The sequence below is a fragment of the Scyliorhinus torazame genome, chromosome 11 (genome assembly GCF_047496885.1).
Source record: "Scyliorhinus torazame isolate Kashiwa2021f chromosome 11, sScyTor2.1, whole genome shotgun sequence".
Taxonomy (NCBI): domain Eukaryota; kingdom Metazoa; phylum Chordata; class Chondrichthyes; order Carcharhiniformes; family Scyliorhinidae; genus Scyliorhinus; species Scyliorhinus torazame.
In genome coordinates this window covers 31,302,334-31,322,829 of record NC_092717.1, presented here as the reverse complement: position 1 = coordinate 31,322,829, position 20,496 = coordinate 31,302,334, and the positions used below count along the sequence as shown (strand labels likewise).

At 48.5% G+C, this 20,496-nt stretch overlaps 1 protein-coding gene across 3 annotated transcripts in view; it reads right to left on the bottom strand.

The window, feature by feature from the left end:
* LOC140385218 (coiled-coil domain-containing protein 102A-like) overlaps positions 1–20,496 on the bottom strand; it is a 711,322-nt gene that overhangs the window by 385,383 nt on the left and 305,443 nt on the right. For all 3 annotated transcript variants that reach the window (XM_072467126.1, XM_072467125.1, XM_072467127.1), the window contains exon 6: positions 1,000–1,209. In XM_072467126.1, coding sequence (XP_072323227.1) covers positions 1,000–1,209 — 210 coding nt within the window. The remainder of the gene's footprint in view (positions 1–999; positions 1,210–20,496) is intronic.

Genomic DNA, 20,496 nt, shown 5'->3' with positions numbered 1-20,496 from the left:
CGACTGACTTCGGCTGGAACGTAAAGTCCCGTCTGTGTAAAACTCCACCCTAATAGATTTGTCAAGCATGATAGTCGTGGAGATAGTCAATGACTGCCGAACACAACGCATGAACTAAAAGCGAATGGGCAGCATGGTGGTGCAGTGGTTAGCACTGCTGCCTCACGGCGCCGAGGTCCAAGGTTCAATCCCGGTTCTGGGTCACTGTCCGTGTGGAGTTTGCACATTCTCCCCGTGTTTGCGTGGGTTTCTCCCCACAACCCAAAGATGTGCAGGGTACGTGGATTGGCCACACTAAATTGCCCCTTAATTGGAAAAATGAATTGGGTACTCGTAAAAAAGAATTTTTAAATAAAAACTTTTTTAAAATAAAGTAAAAGTAAACACTTTGCCTGTCGTACGTGCATACGAAATTTGACACTGCTTGGCTGGAGATACCTTCCAATTTTATGAGAAATATGTAACCGAATGGATGCTCTCCCTGCATTAGATGTTGGGAACAGAAGTAAGGCAGTAGGAAACTCAAGTCAGCTATTAACTTCTCCCTCGTGCGAACTGCACACGATGATCTGATTAATGCACTTGCACAAAGTATTGCAACTGGTCCTTGGAGAAATAACTTCGCTGTCAAATTGTTCAGCAGGTGGTGCAACATGTTTCCAGCAGATGTACAGGTTGCTATAAATATAGATATTACTTAGGCAGACATTCCAATTTTGTTCCATTGTCCGATATGCAGTTACTTGCTCAACAGTATCTTACCCACCAGAAACACTTGAAATTTCCTTGAACTGGACAGTAGTTTTTTCAGCTGAAGGTGCAGTATTGATATTATAACCCGACCTTATTGTATCTCATATGTAGCCTGTTCGTAAATCATGATGATTTCCAGGCTTGCTCGTCGCATAGATTGTCTCCCCTTCATTTGTTCAACCGCATATTACAAATTCTACCACTTTAATGTAATCAGCGAAAGTTTACAGTCCAGGCGAACCTTACCTTATTTTTCTCAAAGAGCTCACACTGCATTGCCTTGAAGTCTGAGTCGATGACGTTTGTGCTGTGTTGACTCCTCTTTGCCAGCAGTTTCTCCAGCTCTTCAATCTGGGCTTTTAACTTTTTGTTGTCCCTCTCCAGCCCAAGTTTCTCTGTTTCTAACCGTTCTCGTTTCCCCCATTCAGCAGTGTTTTCAGCCTGAAGTCTCTCCAACTGCAAACAAAAAGAATCCAGCAGTTAGTCACTGAGCAGAACATGAAGAAATCAAAGTTGACAACAGATATAGATCTGTTATTCCTCATTTAGAATAAGTTGGTCTTTGCTTGCTTTTTTTTGCCGGGGTCTTCCCCTCCCCACCTCGCTTGAAGGCACAAACCATTTCTGAGGTCATGCTCACCGAATGTCAGTAGCTCTGGTGTCTTACCCAGTGTTAACTTTTCATGTGTGACTCTGGACAGCTATGGCTAGCAGGTTACTAACCATGGAGATCTCATTGCCAAGCTTCTCTCCTGACCTTATTCCACATTGGGACAGACCAAAGCAGGCCATGTGATCAATTAGACACTAAAACCAGCATCTTACAAGTCAAGTTTATTCAACCAAGGAAGGATGTCTTTAAGTGTAGCGTCTAACAAAGCAGTACCAGGGATTACCTTCCAGTATACACCTTGGCAGTCTCAACTACTTCCTCTCCAACCTTTTATCAAGCTGCCTTCGAACACACTGGAGGGGGAGCCATTCCTGATTGACCTTAACAACCTTTAACACTTTCTTAAAGATATACTACCTTTCCTGGGAAATGGAATTCTTAAAGGGAGGGGTGCATGGCCAGGGGGGCCTTTGTATGGGATACAGTCTGAATTGGGGGAAAGCACTCCTTCTGCCCTGGCCCACAAGCAGTGCTGTAAAGGCGCTTACCTTCTCCCTGAGGCTATCTTTGCCTCCTTTCAGCTGTCAACTTTCCCAAGGTCCAGGAAATCTTGCTGGTCACAGTTATAACAGCAAAGATGGTTAAATCTGAGGCGCCTAACCTCATTAAAATATTTAAATTGGCAACCTGCCTCCTGGGAGTTGATTGGTTGCCTCTCCCCTGACCTGTTCCTAATGAATACAGAAATGTTGGGTTGGGACTGGGTTTAACATCAGAACCAGCCCCAATAATCCATAAATTTTGGGAAGTTAAAATCCATTCCGACATCTCTGCAAGAACATTATTGACACAGATTAGGCCACCTTTAGAATTTTTCGATCCAATTTCGAGTACAGAAACAGGCCATTCAGCCCTACTGATCCATGCTGGTGAGCACGCTCCACATAAGCCTCTGCTTGCCCAGATTTTAGCAAAACTATTTGCAACTGGCGAGAGCAAATAAGGCAGTATACATGTAGAGGAACAGAGGGGCCTTGGAGTACCTGTTCACAGATCACTGAAGGTAGCAGGACAGGCAGATAAACTGGTTAGGAAGGCATACGGGATACTTTCCTTTATTGACCGATGCTTAGAATATAAGAACCAGAGGTAATGCTAGAACTGTGAAAAAAAAACTAAGTAGACCCCTGTTAGGGTAGTGCTTACAATTCTGGTCACCTCATTATGGGAGAGCACCAGAGAAGGTGAACAGGAGGTTTATGAGGATATCATCATAGTTATCATAGAATGTACAGTGCAGAAGGAGGCCATTCAGCCCATCGAGTCTGCACCGGCCCTTGGAAAGAGCACCCTACCCAAGTCCACACCTCCACCCTATCCCTGTAACCCAGTGACCCCACCCACCCAACCCAACTCTTTTGGAAACGAGGGGCAATTTAGCATGGCCAATCCACCTAACCTGCACATCTTTGGACTGTGGGAGGAAACCAAAGCACCCGGAGGAAACCCACGCACACACGGGGAGAACGTGTAAACTCCGCACTGACAATGACCCAAGCCGGGAATCGAACCTGGGACCCTGGAGCTGTGATGCAACTGTGCTAGCCACTATGCTACCGTGCTGCCAGGATGTTGCCAGGAATAGAGAATTTTAGCAATTAGGGAAGATTGGAGAGGCTGAGATTGTTTTCTCTGGAGTGGAGGAGGCGGCAGGAAAATTTAATTGAGATGTACAAAATTGAGTGGCTTGGGCAGAGTGGATAGGATCTATTTCCCTTATTTTCCTCAGCAGAGAGGCTAATAACCAGGGGCCATTGATTTAAAGTAATTGGTAGAAGGATTAGAACCACAGCAGCAACTAATATTAATATACTGCTTATAATATCCTAAGGTGCTTCACAGGATCACCGTAAGGAAAATATGATGCCGACAGAAACACAAGGAGATATTAGGTCAGATGATGAATGCCTTTGTCAGAGCGGGCAAAGAAGGAAAGCAAGGTAGAGGGGATGGAGAGATTTAAGTAGTGAATCCCAGAGTTTAGGGTCAAGGTAACTGAAGGCCTGGCAACCAATGGTGGAGCAATTGAAATCAGGAATGTTCAAGAGGCCAGAATTAGAAGAGCACAGACATCTCAGAAGGATGTGAGGCTGAAAAAAGATTGCGGGGTGGGTGGGGGGCACGGGGTGGGGGGCGCGGCGGGTGGGGGGCATGGGGGGGGGGAGAGAGAGAGATGGAGCGATTGGAAAACAAGGATGTGAATTTTAAAGATCAAGACGTTGCTTGCCCAGCTAGCCAACGTAGGTCAGTGAGCACAGTGGTGATGGGTGCGTGATATTTGGTGGGAGTTGAGACACAGGCTACTTAGTTTCAGATAACGTCAAGTTTACAGTGGGTTGATTGCTGGAGGCCAGCTAGGAGAGCATCGTAATAGTCAAATCTAGAGGTAAAAGAGGCACAAATGAGGGTTTCAGCAGTAGATAAGCTCAAATATGGATGAACTTAAGCAACAGTATGGAGCTGGAAATAGGCAGCCCTAGTGGTGGCACAAATCTGGGATTGGAAGCTCACCTTGGGTCAAATATCATAGCAATGTGGTGAACAGGCGGGTTTGGGCTCAAGGCGGTTGGCAGGGAGAGGGATAGAGTCAGTAGCTAGCAACTGGAGTTGGAGCGGGCACCAAAAACAACGGCTTCGGTTTTCCCAGTGCACTGAGCGGAGGAAATATCTGCTCATGCAGCGCTGGATATCAGATGAGTATTAGCAACAATGGCGGAGTCAAGAGACATCCTGGAGAAATAAAACTGGGTGTCAAGTGTACAAGTGAAAACTGAGGCTGTACTTTCGAATGATTATCATCAAGGAGGAGACCCAGGATGGATCCCTGGGGGCCGCCAGATTTATTGTCGGGGAACAGGAAAAAAAGCCATTGCAAGTGATACTCTGGCTAGGATTGGATAGATAAGAATGGAACAAGGCAAGGGTAGCACCACCCAGCTGGACAGAAGGATGGTGTGATCAACTACGTCAAAGCTACAGACTGGTCGAGAAGGGTGAGGAGGGATAGCTAACCTTTGTTACTGTCACATAGGCTGTCATTTGTGACTTGGATACTGTGAAAATGTCAGAATCCCAACTGGAGGAATTAAAGAATCACATTCCGGGAAAGAAGAGTGCAGATTTGGAAGGTGACAACTTTCGGGACTTTGGAAGGGGAGGTTGGAGGTGGGCAATTGTTACCAAGACGGTGGGATCGAGGGTTAGTTTTCTGAGGAGAGGGCGATGACAGCGGATTTTAAAACGAGCAGGATAACACACGAAGAGAGAGAATTGTGAACAATATTGTTTAACATGGGAACCAGGAGGGAAATTTGTACTTTTAAAACTCATTCTCTCACAGGATGTTGGTGTCGCTGGCTATGTCAGCATTTATTGCCCAACCCTAATTGCCCATGAGAAGGTAGTGGTGAGCTGCACTCGTGAACCGCTGCAGTCCATGTGGTGTAGGTACACCCATAGTGCTGTTAGCGAAGGAGTTCCAGGATTTTGACCCAGTAACAGTGAAGGAACGATGATATATTTCCAAGTCAGAATGGTATATGGCTTGGATGGGAACTTCCAGGTGGTGGTGTTAACGTAAATCTGCTGCCCTTGTCCTTCTGGGTGGTAGAAGCCATGGGTTTGGAAGGTGCTGTCAAAGCAGCCTTGCTGAATTGCTGCAGTGCACCTTGTAGATGGTACACTAGGCTGCTACTATGCATCGGTGGTGGAGGGAGTGAATGTTGAAGATGGTAGATGGGGTGCCAAATGGGCTGCTTTTCCCTGAATGGTATTGAGCTTCATGAGTGTTGTTTAAGTCACATTCATCCAGGCAAGTTGAGAGTATTCCACCACACTCCTGACTTGTACCTTGCAGATGGTAGACGTTGAGAAGACAGTAGATGAGTTACTCTGCACAGAAGTCTGAATCTGTGAACTGCTCTCTTGGTCACAGTATTTATATGGCTAGTTCAGCTCAGCTTCTGGTCATGGTAAACCCCAGGATGTTGATTGTGGGGTATTCAGCGATGGTAATGCCATTGAATGTCAAGGGGCGGTGGTTAGATCCTCTTTTGTAGGAGTTGGCCATTGCCTGGCATTTGTGTGGTACAAATGTTCCTTGCCACTTGTCAGCCCAAGCCTTGATATTGTGCAGATCTTGGTGCATATGGACACGAGCTGCTTTAGCATCCGAGGAGTCACGAATTGTGTTGGACATTGTGCAATCATCCGTGAGCATTCCCAATCTGAACTTATGGTGGAGGAAAAGGTCACTGATGAAGCAGCTGAAGGTGGTTGGGCCGAGGACACTATCCTGAGGAACTCCTGCAGCGATGTCCTGTGACTGGGATGATTGACCTCCAGAAATTACAATCATCTTCCTTTGTGCTAGCTATGACTCTGGCCGGGAGGGGAGTTTTCCCCCGATTCCCATTGACTCCAGTTTTGCTGGGGCTCCTTGATGTCACACTCGATCAAATGCTGCCTTGATGTCAAGGCCAGTCACTTTCACCTCTTCCCTGGTGTTCAGTTCTTCCGCTGATCAGATGGCCTCAATCCGAGTGACAAAGAAATCTACAATCTCCTCACACGTCTTGTTAGAGGTGAGGTTGGTGGAGACAGGGGAAAGGTGGAGAGGGTTTTTATGAACATGGGAAAAAGAAGCCGAGAGTTATCTTTGCATTCCAGAATAATCCTGGAATGGCGAGCGGTATTAGCAGATGAGAGCAAGACCCAATAGTGCTTTATGTGATCCTATGAGATCACATGGATTTACGGGGGCAGAGAAGAGGCCTATACCAGGAGGAATGTTTGGGGTGAGGGAAAATAATGGTTTTATTGGGAATGAGGACATCAAAGGCAGCTTTGAGGGTGCAGTTGAGTAAATCAGTAGCTGCAGAAATGTTGCGATGAACAGAGGCCCGCAGACTCGAGATAGTTGGGATTTTGCAAGTGTAATTATAAGTGAATTGGGGTACAATCGTTCGAAGGACGAGTACAGAAGGAAGGAGGGTCGGGGTGTGGAAGGGGGATGTGGGTAAGCAGTGATAAAAGGAAGTGATCATAGATAGCCTTGTCCGTGCTTGGTACAATGGGACTAGAAAGGCCACATGAGATGGCAGGTCAAAGGGGTGCTCGAGAATATGGGTAGGCTCTCTCGCATAGAGAGAAAGACCGAGGGAGAATAAGAGGGTGGATAAGAGGCCAGTGTGAGGATATAGAGGAGCTGAAGGGTAATCTTTTCTCCAGAGGGTGGTGAGTGTCTTGACCTCTCTCATACATTAAAAAAAAACAGTTGGATAAGCACTTAAGATGCCATAACCTAGAGCTGGAAAGTGGGATTCAACACTTCCTCAACCAGCAGGGATGTGATGTTTCTATGACTTTTCCTTCTTCCCCTTCCTCCCTTGCATACTTACCGAGCTTCCCCTTTAAGAATATTTTCACCCTGAACAATGCTACAGTAAAAATATAATGATGGGTACAGCACACCAACCAAACTATAACTAAGCAAAATGATTCAAAATATGTCGATCGCACTCAGTGATATAACTGGAACACAATATATCATATATATTTGTTAGATGAATCTGCTGGAGCATGTTTATACTCATTGACTTTGAAGAAAGGCTACACTGCAACCAATTCTTCCTTTTAATGTAAAAGTTTGTATGATATTTTCTTAATAATTAATTCAAAATACACTTGACAAAAATCAAATCAGCAATAATGCAGTTGAATGAAATATCAGTTCATCATTGGCTTTTGTACCAGAAATTGTGGTTGTCACTTTCTTCCACAGGATGATTTTATTGCAAATAGACTTGAGTCCAAATTCATCACCATAATTCAACAACATCACAAATAATTACGTTTTTGGAAAATAATTTGTTTATTTCATTGGTTTGACAGTGCTGGAATGGAGGTATAAATGCATACAGATTGCCGAATAGCAGAATGATTGTATTCTTAGTCTAGTAATACAGAGGCTCGGACAACTGAACGCTTAGCGTCACCACTGATGTCCTTGACATGGGGGCCTGTTTCGCTCAGTTGGCTGGACTGCTCCTTTGTGACGCAGAGCGAGGTCAAAAGAAGGGGTATGATTCCCGTACTGGCTGAGGGTATTCCAGAAGGCCCCGCCTTCTCAACCTTGTCCCTCGCCTGTGGTGATCCTCAGGTTAAATCGCCACCAGTCAGCTCTCCCCCTCAAAAGGGAAAGCAGCTGATTGGCATCTGGGACTATGCAGACTTTACTTACTTTAATTGTCACCAGTAAACCCATTATCCTCTCTCATCCTGCCTGTTCCCCCTTGCACAGCTCCCTTCTCCACTCCTTTAAGCCCAAGGGGATGCAGATTTGAAAGGATATGGCAGAGAATTTGTTTGTCTATCCACTGCCAGGTCTGTCTGAATAACTTGAAACATTATCAGGTCTTACTCTCCTCCGCAAAAGCTGTTCAATATTCCAGGATCATCCTGGGGGCAAGGATAACCCCTGGACTCTTTATTGCAAACCATGGGGCGGGATTCTCCACCCCACCATCCCGCATTTCTGTTTCACCCCGCCGGCAGGATGCCACGTTACGCCGGCTGGTCAATGGGGTTTCCCATTGTGGGGCAACCCCAGGCTGTTGGGAAACCCCCGAGCTGACGGCAAAACAGGGCATCCCGCCCCATATTCTTAAACTCTTCTCCCTTGTCCCCTTCACCCTCACATCCTTGCAAAGGACTCATGGGCATCTTTGACACTAAGATTGAGTCAATCAGAGCAGCTGCCTCTGGCATGTCCCACCATTTCTCTAGCCCACCTGACCAAATGGCCTTAGTCCTGGACTCGCATCTCCTCTTTTTCTTTGATCCCATTCCCGCTAACCTGCCAATCAACCAACCTCTCCTCCTGGCCCTGTGTGAGCCAATATTTTAAATTGTTCTTCTCACATCAGTGTTGTCCCTCTCGCCTGTAAATCAGCCGCCATCCCTCCTCTCATTAAAACACCATCCCTGCAAACCACTGTCCAATCTCCAACCTCCCTTCCAATCCAAAGTCCATGACAATGTAATCGCCTCCCAAATTCAAACTCAAGTTGCCCGGAACTCCAGGTGGGATTCTCTCAGCCCGGGGCTGGGCCGAAGAATCCCCGCGAATCCCCGGTGGGAAATCGGCGTGGAAGTGTCAGGGGGTGGCCTGTGGGGGGGGAGGGGGGGTACGACCCGCCCATGTGGCATGGCCCGCGATCGTGGCCCACTGGCCACTCTGGCTGGCGGCCTCCTTTCTTCTGCGCCAGCCCCTGTAGTCCTGCGCCATGTTGTGTCAGGGCCGGCACATTGAAGGAAGCCACTGCGCATGCGCGGGTTGGCGCCGGCGCCATTGCGCATACGTGGATCCCGCAGCGCCCAGTTCGCACCGGGATCAGCAGCTGGAGTGGCGTGAACCGCCCCAGTGCCGTGACTGATCCTGAGGCCGGGTTGATGCCGTCGAGAAACGCGACGACGTTTCCGACGGCGTCCACACTTAGCCTCAGGATCACAGAATCTCGCTCTCCATGTCTGAATTCCTCCAATCAGATTTCGAATCGCCTCAGTATTGAAAATTCTTATCAAGTTCATGATTGGCATTCCATGTGACTGTAGCAAAGGTGTCGGTGCAGACTCGATGGGCCGAAGGGCCTCCTCTGCACTGTACTTTTCTGATTCTGTTATTCTCTACACTTGCCCTCCTCGTCCTTCTCGTCCTGCCGGCAGCTTTGACACAGTTGACCGCACCGCCCTCCAACACGTATCCACTATCATCCAGCTGGGTGGAACTGCTATCACCGCATTCCATTCTTATTTATCTAACTGTAACCAGAGACTCACTTGCAATGGCTTCCCTTCCTGCTCTAAGACCACTACCTCTGGAGTTGCCCAAAGACCTATCCATGGTTCCCTCCTATCTCTCATCAACATATTTGCTCCTCAACAACAAACTACAAAGGGAAAGCATTGGTGTTCTCATGTTCCCTAACAACGCCCAGCTCCACCTCTCTCAGTTCCTTCATCGTTGCTAAATTATCAGGTTGCCTACCCGACACCCAGTACTGGATGAAATGAAATTCCCTCCATTTAAGTATAGGGAAGACTGAAGTCATTGTTTCCTGTCCTGGCTGCAAACACCGTTCTCTAGCGTTCACAAACTCCATCCCTATCCCTAGCAGCAGGCTGAGGTTAAGCAAGTCTGTTTTCCACTTTGGTGACACAGGAGGTCATACAGAACACAGAGGCACAAGCCTTAACTCACAGAAGGTTCAGTTCCTGTATCACTCCTGTGTTTGTTGGCTTACACTGGCTCCCAGTCAAGCAACATCGTGACTTTAAAATTCTCAACCTTGTTTTCAAATCCCTACATGCGGGTCCACCTTGGACCGCCGACCTCGGGGGGCCAGGTTTTCTGTGAGTCATCTTGGTGGCTGCAGTGAGTGTGTGGTAAGTGGAGCACTTAAAAACAGCTCCAGTTGTCAGGCTCTTTGGCACGAGAATGCCGTCTGGGCAGAGAATAAACCATCCCAACCTCGGCAGTGTGCATTGGGGGGCAAATCCACCTCTCTCGGTAATTCGCTTAGATTCAACCCACGGGTGGCCAACTTTAGTGCCTGACTTGAGAATTAATTTCTCTAACATACTCTCTGCAGGTACTCTCTGCAGGGCCTCTGCTGGTTCCACCGCTACGAAGTCCCGACTCAGTCAGAAATCTTTGAACTGACTTCTATCCTGTGTGATATCTGAAGTGCCTATTATTGCTTGTTTTCTGTTCATCAGTGCATTTGGCTTTAAATTTGATGTGTTAGGCAGGTAGGTTCGATATGGGTCGACACTATACTGAACTGATTGGAGACCTTGTAGTAGCCTGACCAGACTTACTAGTTACCGCATGGTGTTTGCACTTGCTAGGTCGTGGACTCTGACTCTCTCAGTGGCTGGGTCCAGAGAGAGCAGGAAACCTAGTGCCCTCTGGCTTTATAGTGCTAGTGTTCTGTCTGGTGATTGGCTGCTCTGTTCTGTGTGCTTACTGGTCATCCTGTGTGTCAATCACTGCCTGTCTGCATCTAATTATATACATGAGTGGATATTATGACATCTCCCCTTTTTTTTTTAAGATAAATAAATACTAAGGTGTGCGTGCGTATATATATATATGTATGCCTGACGATATACAAAAGGGGCGGGATTCTCTGCAATCGGCGCGATGTCCGCCGACCGGCGCCAAAAACAGCGCGAATCAGTCCAAAGGTGTGGAATTCTCCGCATCTTGAGGGGCCGAGCCCTCACCTTGAGGGGCTAGGCCCGAGCTGGACTGATTTCACCCCGCTAGCTGGTGTGGAAATGACTTCGCCGGGCAACGCATGCGCGGGAGCGTCAGGGGCCGCTCACGGCATCCCCCGCATGCGCAGTAAAGGGGGTCTCTTCCGCCTCCGCCATAGTGAAGACCATGGCGAAGGCGGAAGGAAAATAGTGCCCCCACAGCACAGGCCCGCCCGCGGATCGGTGGGCACCGATCGCAGGCCAGGCCACCGCCTGCTCCCGCCGATAAGAAAGGTGGTTCAGTCCACGCTGGCTGGCGTGGGTTGACAGCGGCGGGACTTTGGCCCATTACGGACCGGAGAATCGCCGGGGGTGGGCCCGCCAACCGGTGCGATTTCTACCGACCGGCGCAGCGCGATTCCCACCCCTGCCGAAACCCCGGTGGCGGAGAATTCGGGATTCGGCGGGGGCGGGATTCATGCCGGCCCCCGGCGATTCTCCGACCTGGTGGGGGGCCCCTGGTGTCTAAATGAACGTATATACATAGGAAGGTGTCGATAGTGCAGATACATGGCAAACAAAACAGTATTTACAGAGGTTAAATCGATGAAGTCACAAAATGTACAAAAGTTCAGTCTACAGATTCAGTCTTTGTGGTAGGCGACGAGTTCTTGTCGATCGCCGCAGAGGTGGATCAGGTGCCGCCTGCGCGTGGATAGGCGGGATCGATGCCATCGCAGTGGTCGCATGGGCCAGCAGGATTGCTGGTAGATCGGTGGCCTCGTGGCAGGGTATATCCGGAGGAAGCATCGTAGGCGGCGGGCCACTTCGGTCAGGTAGCGGGCGTGGAACTCTTCGCAGTGCCCGTCTGTTGTGCCGTAGCAGGGAGCCATCAGCCATGCGGACAAGGAATGATCTCGGGGCCACTTGTTTGATCACAACAACTGTGGCTGACCAGCCGCCCTCAGGCAACTGGACACGAACATGATCAGCTGGGGCCAGCTCGGGTAGATCCGTGGCATGAGCATCGTATGTAGCCTTCTGTTGGGCCCGTGACTGCTGCATTTACCGTAAGACCGTGAGGTGGTCAAGGTCTGGAACATGGATGGCTGGAACTGTGGTCCTCAGAGTGCGATTCATGAGCATCTGCGCTGGAGACAACCCAATGGACAGTGGGGTTGCCCTGTATGCCAGCATCGCCAGGTTGAAGTCGGAGCCTGAGTCTGCAGCTTTGCACAGCAACCGCTTTACAATATGGACCCCTTTCTCGGCCTTCCCATTCGACTGTGGGTGGTGGGGACTGGAGGTTATGTGACGGAAGTTGTAGGACTGTGCAAAATCAGACCATTCCTGGCTGTAAAAGCACGGACCGTTGTCGCTCATTACCGTGAGCGGAATCCCATGCCAGGCAAACGTTTCTTTGCAGGCTTTGATTACCGCCTTTGACGTGAGGTCGGACAGTTTCACCACTTCTGGGTAACTGGAGAAGTAGTCGACCAAGAGTACGTAGTCACGCCCCTTGGCGTGGAAAAGGTCTACACCTATTTTGGACCACGGAGAGGTCATGATCTCGTGCTGTTGCAGCATTTCCTTGGGTTGAGCTGGTTGAAACTTCTGACAGGTAGGGCAGTTGAGGACTGTGTCAGCAATGTCCTGGCTGATGCCCGGCCAATAGACCGCCTCCCGAGCTCTGCGTCGGCATTTCTTGACCCCAAGGTAACCCTCATGGAGTTGGCCCAGCACCATAGCCCGCATGCTCTGAGTAATTACGATCCAGTAGAGTTTCAGAAGGATTCCCTCCACCACCGTCAGGTCGTCTTTTACGTCATAGAACTGGGGACATTGTCCCTTCTGCCAGCCATTGGTAAGGTGCTGCATCACACGCTGCAGTAAAGGATCCTTGGCTGGCTCCTCACAAATTTGGACCACCCGTTCGTCAGAGGCCGGAAGGTTGGTGGCACACAACTACACTTGCGCTTCTATGTGGCAATGAAGTCACTTTGTTCACACGGTGTAGTAATGGACCTGGATAGGGCATCTGCAACGATCAGCTCTTTGCCTGGCGTGTAGACAAGTTTGAAGTCGTAGCGGCGTAGTTTAAGAAGAATTCACTGTAACCGAGGTGTCACGTCATTTAAATCCTTCTGGATTATATGGACTAGAGGCCTGTGGTCCGTTTCTACAGTGAATTTTGGCAGGCCGTAAATGTAGTCGTGAAACTTGACTATCCCTGTCAGGAGGCCCGGACACTCCTTCTCAATCTGAGCGTACAGTTGCTCAGTGGGCATCATGGCCCTGGAGACATACGCCGCTGGAGCCCAGGACGAGGAATCATCTCGCTGAAGGAGCACCGCCCAATGCCGTCCTGGCTTATATCAGTCGGTATCTTGGTTTCCTTGGCTGGGTCGAAGAATGCTAGAACCGGGGCTGTGGTGAGCTTTGCTTTCAGCTCAAGCCACTCCTCTTCATGCGTGGACAGCCATTGGAATTCCGTTGACTTCTTAACGATATGGCGGAGGGCCGTGGTGTGGGATGCCATATTAGGATTGAATTTCCCCAGGAAGTTGACCATCCCGAGGAAGCAGAGAACCGCCTTCTTGACTTCGGGATCTTCATGGCATTGATCGCCGAGACCTTGTCGGCATCTGGCCGCACGCCCTGCTGTGAGACGTGGTCACCCAGGAACTTAATATCCGATTGACCAAATTAGCACTTTTCCCTGTTGAGCTGGAGACCATGTTCATGAATTCTCTGGAATACCTTCTTGAGGCGAGCGATGTGTTCCTGGGGCGCTGTGGACCAGATAATTACGTCGTCAACATATACACGCACCCCCTCGATGCCCTCCATCATCTGCTCCATGATGCGGTGAAATACTTCGGAGGCAGATATGATCCCAAAAGGCATCCGGTTGTAGCAGTAGCGACCGAACGGGGTGTTGAACGTGCGCAGCTTGCGACTGGATACGTCCAGCTGTATTTGCCAAAAACCCTTGGCGGCGTCCAGCTTAGTAAAGAATCTGGCATGAGCCATCTCACTGGTCAACTCTTCACGTTTTGGTATCGGGCAATGCTCCCGCATGATGTTGCGGTTTAGATCCTTAGGGTCAATGCAAATGCGAAGCTCCCCTGATGGCTTCTTCACGCAGACCATGGAGCTGACCCAGTCTGTTGGCTCTGTGACCTTCGATATGATACCCTGGTCTTGGATGTCCTGTTATTGCTTCTTCAGACGATCCTTGAGGGGTGCCGGCACCCGACGTGGTGCATGGATTACAAGGGTGGCGTTCGGCTTGAGCAGGATTTTATATCGGTACGGGAGTGTGCCCATTCCATCGAATACACTGTGGTACTGCGTGATAATGTCATCTATGTCGGCTTGAAAAGCAGCACGGTGGCGCAGTGGTAGCACTGCAGTCTCACGGCGCCGAGGTCCCAGGTTCGATCCCGGCCCTGGGTCACTGTCCGTGTGGAGTTTGCACATTCTCCCCGTGTTTGCGTGGGTTTCGCCCCCACAACCCAAAGATGTGCAGAGTAGGTGGATTGAACATGCTAAATTGCCCCTTAATTGGAATAAATTAATTGGGTACTCTAAATTTTTTTTTAAAAATCTATGTCGGCTTGCAAGTTTCTATCAGGCGAGGCCTGATGATGACATGGTGTGGACTCGCTGAACCAGGTTCAGGAGCTTGCAGGCTCGAGCACCGAGCAGGGACGCTCTGTCAGGCCCGACGATCTCAAACCGCAGTGTTGCCTTGACCACCTTGTTGGATACCCCTAGTTAACAGGAGCCACTGGCAGCTATGGCATTGCCATTGTAGTCAAGGAGCTGGCAGGCCGGTGGAAGAATGCTTGGTCTGGCACGGATGGTGTCGAGGTCGGATTTTGAGATGAGGTTCGCTGATGCGCCGGTATCCAGTTTAAATCGGATGTGAGCCTTGTTAACTGTGAGGACAGCACACCACTCGTCATCGGGATCCACACTGAGGATCGAGAGGTGTTTCGTCATTGTGGTGGAAGGCAGCGCGTGTGTAGTTATGATGCCCACCCGGTATGGGGACTTGAGGCACTCAGCATCAGGGTCTGTTGGGCTGTCAGGATCTGAATCTGGCATGCCTTGTTGTATTGAACGGACACTTCTGCGCCGCAGCTGGGATCGCTGGCTGCTGAGCGGTAAAGCAGATCTGCAAAGGGCTGCGCAGTGGCCAAGCTTGCCACACTGTAGACACCGGCGTCCTTTTGCCGGACATTACCGCTTTAAATGGGCGGAGCCACAATTTGGACACGTCATGACGCCTACGTCAGCGCGTTCCGTGCACCATCGCGCATGCGCAGTACGGTCGGTTGACGTACGCACCTGCGCAGTCAGGTTGTCGGGCTCGTCGTCCACTCGGTTGTGGCGCGCGTGCGCAGGGACCTGGGAAAAGCATGTGAAACGGCCACTCTCCTCGATGCTCAGGCCCTGCATCTGTGCAAGGCCTGCACCCGTTCCGCCTCATGGGAGGCCAGCTTTGCAGTTTCTTCCGCCCTGATGTGGGAGTAACGATTCTTAGCATGCTCATGGACAACGCAGGTCTCGATAGCGACAGGATGGGTCAACTGTTTGACTTTCAGGAGCTGCTGCCAAAGGGAGTCAGAGTGGACCCCGAAAACGATCTAATCCCGGATCATGGAATCAGCCGTCGAGTCATAGTTACATGACTGCGCTAGGATGCAGAGATGGATCAAGAAGGACTGAAAAGGTTCATCCTTACCCTGAAGCCTCTGCTGGAAAACGTACCGTTCAGAGCTCTCATTCATCTCAATGTTGCAGTGGTTGTCAAACTTCAGCAGGACTGTTTTGAATTTTGTTTTGTCTTCGCCATCAGCGAACGTAAGGGAGTTGTAGATGTGGATGGCGTGGTCCCCCGCGGTGGAGAGAAATAGCGCGATCTTCCTGGCATCCGATGCTGCTTCGAGGTCGGAGGCCTCGATGTACAAGAGGAACTTTTGCTTGAAGATTTTCCAATTGGCGGCGAGGTTGCCAGAGATGCGGAGCTGCGGAGGAGGCTGGACGTTTTCCATTTCACCGGATGGCTGCTTGCTGGTCAATGCTGATTCACTCGAGGTAGGTCCATCAAGATCAGTATCACTCTGGTACCATGATGTGTTAGGTAGGTAGGTTCGATGTGGACTGCACTCGATGCGGGGAAGCAAGAAATAGACGTCTAACACTGGAGAAGATCCAACACTGTTTTATTCAATGATAGAACTGATATACATATTCAGCTGTGGGTCAACACTATACTGAACTGACTGGAGACCTTGTAGTAGCCTGACCAGACTTACTAGCTACCGCATGGTGTTTGCTAGCTCGTGGACTCTGACTGACTACATGAGTGGATATTATGACAAAATTCTTATGTTTGCTGTCAGGTGCCTCTACAGCCTCCCCTCTCCTGTCTCTTCAGGGATATGCACAAGGGTATCCGTCTACCCTGAACTCTAGAACAGGAGAAAGGAAAAGGAATGTAAAATAATCTGTGCGTGAGAACCGAGTTAAATATATTGCACTCATTTAGGAGTTCAGGTTGCTTGTCTGGTAGCTAATGAGTTTTCTTTCCCACTGAGTTTGAAGAGACCCCCTGGCCTGCGAAAGACCTTCAACTGTCAATTTAATTTCTTAATATCTGCACTTGATACATTGTCAGTGCAATTGGTGTTGGCAGTCAGAGTGAAACGAAGCATCCTCACATTTTTTTAAACTTCAGAATTTCCTTATTTTGGGAGGTTTTCCAACGCCTTAATAAATCAGAAACATTTAATTAACAAATCTGCCGAGCTATTAAGGCTTGTTAATGCAACATAGATAAATTCAGTTGTCTAGATTCTTGAGAAAGTGTAGGAGGAGATTGCACACATTGATTTAACTGGAATTGATTTGAAACAATTGTTAATTCTGTGGGATTCGGGGCCAAACTTGTTCAGATTACAATCGGCCAAATGAATTTATTCATTTGCAGCAATGTTCGCAGGAAGGCGATGCACAACTGTGCCCTTTACTGGGTTTCCTGTTCCACTGTGCTGCCAGTTTTTCTGTCAGTTGCAAATATGCTGCGATGTTAATTGCGGAAAACTCTTTTGGGCATCATATATCATTTAAATAAACTCCAGAAGTGAAGAACTGCACGTTTCATTTGTCTGCATCGCTGGGAAAGGATATGGCCGGAAACATGGGCGCAAACGGCGATGTGGATGCAAAATCCCACGAGAGTCAAAAAATGAGAATCTCGCAGGCGTCCCCCCCCCCCCATCCCCCTACCACTGCTCCCCTGTCATTGATATAATGAGGTTCCCACCCAGGAAGGTTGGTAATCTCTTTTAAATGCATTAAGACATCGTTATAGGGCATCCACGTCGTATCATTCTCCCCCACATTAAGGCCTCCCCCCTCGCCGATGTGACGTCACGTAGACCAGGTTTTCAAAAACGTCAACCAGGTAAAGGGAACCCGCCGGGGTCACACAGGTAGGTACAGCCTCTGATGGGTGAGGGACATGCCCTGGCAGTGCCCTGGCTAACAAATACCAAGCGGCTGCAGCTCAGGTCAAGTCATTTATCATAGAATTTACAGTGCAGAAGGAGGCCATTCAGCCCATCGGGTCTGCACCGGCTCTTGGAAAGAGCGCCCTACCCAAGCCCACACCTTCACCCTATCCCCATAACCCAGTAACCCAACCCAACACTAAAGCCAATTTTGGTCACTAAGGGCAATTTATCATGACCAATCCACCTAACCTGCACATCTTTGGACTGTGGGAGGAAACCGGAGCACCTGGAGGAAACCCACGCACACACTGGGAGGATGTGCAGACTCCGCACAGACAGTGACCCAAGCCGGGAATCGAACCTGGGACCCTGGATCTGTGGAGCAATTGTGCTAACCACTATGCTACCGTGCTGACCCTTTGGTAGGGTTTTGCAAGCAGAGAACGCGTAACAGCATGGCGTGCCAGTAATCCTAAGTTCTTGCGCAGCTCACCGCAATAATGTCTACGTATCCCTCTGAAGCCCCCTGCTTCTTGCCAACCAGGTTATTTTGTGAGGAGCTATCACAGGATCCTAATTGACATGAGGCCAGGTTTTGCAATCAAAAGAAACAGTGGCAGCATTTTATTGCACTTGCTCACCAGCTAATTATGGGCTCTTGTACTGGAGGACCTTGTCAGCCATGACGGTTGCCCTCCACAGCAACCTGTGTGACCGGGGCAAGCAACTGTGCATCTCCTGAACCGGTCAGGTTGAATAATTGTGAATGGACATCATAAAATCTCAGCAAACAGTTGTCAGTTAAAATAATTAAACAAGTTTCAAATCAGGTACAAAATTCAATGTTCAGTGAGAGAGAGAAAAGATTGGAATAAAGAGAGAGAGGGACAGAAAAAAACAGAAATGGAAAGTAAAAGAAGTCAGTTAACTTTTGTAATTGCCTTAAATCTCTCACAATAATTAAAACCTAAAAGAATGAAACTCCATTCTTTTTAAATTTATTTTCACTGCCAGAGAGGTTGTCTGGCAATAATTAAGACTTACCTCGCAATTAAAAGAGTGCTTTTATGGGAAGGAACAACCTCTAACATTGTACTGGCAAGTTTGTTCAGAAAAATCTGTCATGGATGCTGTAAAAGGTGCTTCCCCAAAGTCACTCATGAATATTGTGTTTGTTTTTGTGTGTGTGTGTGTGCATATTTTACCCTTGAAGTGTGTAATTCAATTTAAAATAACTCTGTGGCAAAGCCTTTTATTTCACCTAAAAATGACAAGGTTAGTGATTTGTTATGTTGTAGGTATAACATAAGCGGCTTCCTTGTGGTGCATTGACAAAGGAAGGTTCAGACGTGGAGATAACTTCAACACGTTTATTAAACTATTTACACTTCTATTACTCGGGTTCGACACTACTGCTAATCCTACTACAGCTACCCAGACTGACTAACCAGCAGCTGCAATCACGTGGTGGGTGTAATATTGAATCAACCCTGTGTCTGTACTCACTGACTGTCTCCACTGGAAAGAGCCAGATCATGTGTGTGGTGTCCTTTATATATGGGTTGGTGTAATGCCCCCCTGTGGTCGTGTCACCTCCGTGTGTATCGTGAATGTCTATTGGTCGTGTCCTATCTACTTGATCCATTGGTTGTGTGTGTGTGTGATGTCACTTGTGCTCCCTCTAGTGTCTAGCTAGCCTACATGCATTTACATTGATGCACATCACCACAGTTAGTTTATTTCACACTATTGCTCTGGAAATTGTTGAAGAAAAGGTAGTTACTAACACATACACACACAAACATTAGTTACAAATGAAGGCAATACAATACTTACAAATGTGAATCAGGTTTACTTTGCACTCATTGCAGTCCTGATATGTTTTGAGGTTGAGATGTTGTGTTGTCTGAGGTGAAGGTCTTGAAGTTGACGAGTTGAGTGAAATTCTCCATTTGTGAAACTAAATGCTGACGCCGGGACTGAATTGCATGTAGTTCGCTTTCCCACTGGGGGCGCTATTTGTGAAGAAATTCAGAACCTGCTAATGAGCCAGCACTCCGCTGGCACGAATTCCAAGCAATTCCTGCCCAGAGGGCATTCTCGTGCCAAAGAGCCTGACAACTGGAGGTGTTTTTAAGTGCTCCACGTACCACACACTCACTGCAGCCACCAAGATGACTCAGAGAAAACCTGAGTGGAGGCTCGGAGAAACCTGGCCAATATTTCAGCTAAGGCTCGTATTTTACAAAGGTTTAGAATAACATAATTGCTTTGATATACAGCTACCCTCGTTTAGCACTCCTAATGTGTTCCTAAAGAATTGGAGTGCTGAATGAAAATCCATTCCCCATAAAAAAGCATATAAGAAGGATGGGTTTGATTCCTTTCTTGTTTCCTTTACAGTTAAAACCTATTGTTGCCTTGAACCTGATTGGTCCAAAACCCCTCTTTCTACAGACTCATAAAAACTCTAAACTTAATGACATTGTGATCATTATTTCCCAAATGTTTTCCCATGGTGACATGCTCCACTTCATTCGCCAGAACTAGACGCGGCACTGATCACAAAGCTTAACGCGTAAGCAATTCAGGAGTTCCACATACTTACTGCTTTTTACATTGTTACTTTCCCAGTCAATAGTGGCATACTGAAAATATTCCATTAACACAACTCTATTGTTCCTGCATCTTTCGGCAATTGAAAATCTGCTTCACTATCCATATTTAACAATTTGGTGGTCACGAGTATATATCCAGTGGGCAAATCCCTTGGTGCAGTGGTAGCATTCTAACTTGCAGGCCAAAAGCTCCAGGTTCAAGTCCCTCCCCTGGACTGAACCCCAACCCACTGCATTTGCCTCATGAAAAAATGTTCTGAATGGTGGGATCTTCATTCTGGGGGATGGTCTGGCGTGGAGTCAGGCCCACCACCCCTGGATTCAGATCCGAGGCAGCCAGAGGGGATGCCAAGTGCCAAGGTAGGCTGGTAAAAAGCACATCTCAGCTTTCTGGGACTTTGTCCCAGTTGTTTTCTTTAACATGCAGCTCTCTAATTCACACCATTAAAACCATTCCCCATGTCAATGTATGCCAATCATGCCCCCACCTCCCCCCCCCCCCCCCCACCCACTCCTTACAGCCCCTCCACCTACTTTGCACCAACCCATTCCCCAACCAAAGCCCCGGGCTCCTTATCGCCCCTATGCCAACTCATCACCCTCCATCCTTTGCCCTTACACCTCCCATGCAGAATCAGCCAGTATCTACAATGGGCAGACTCAG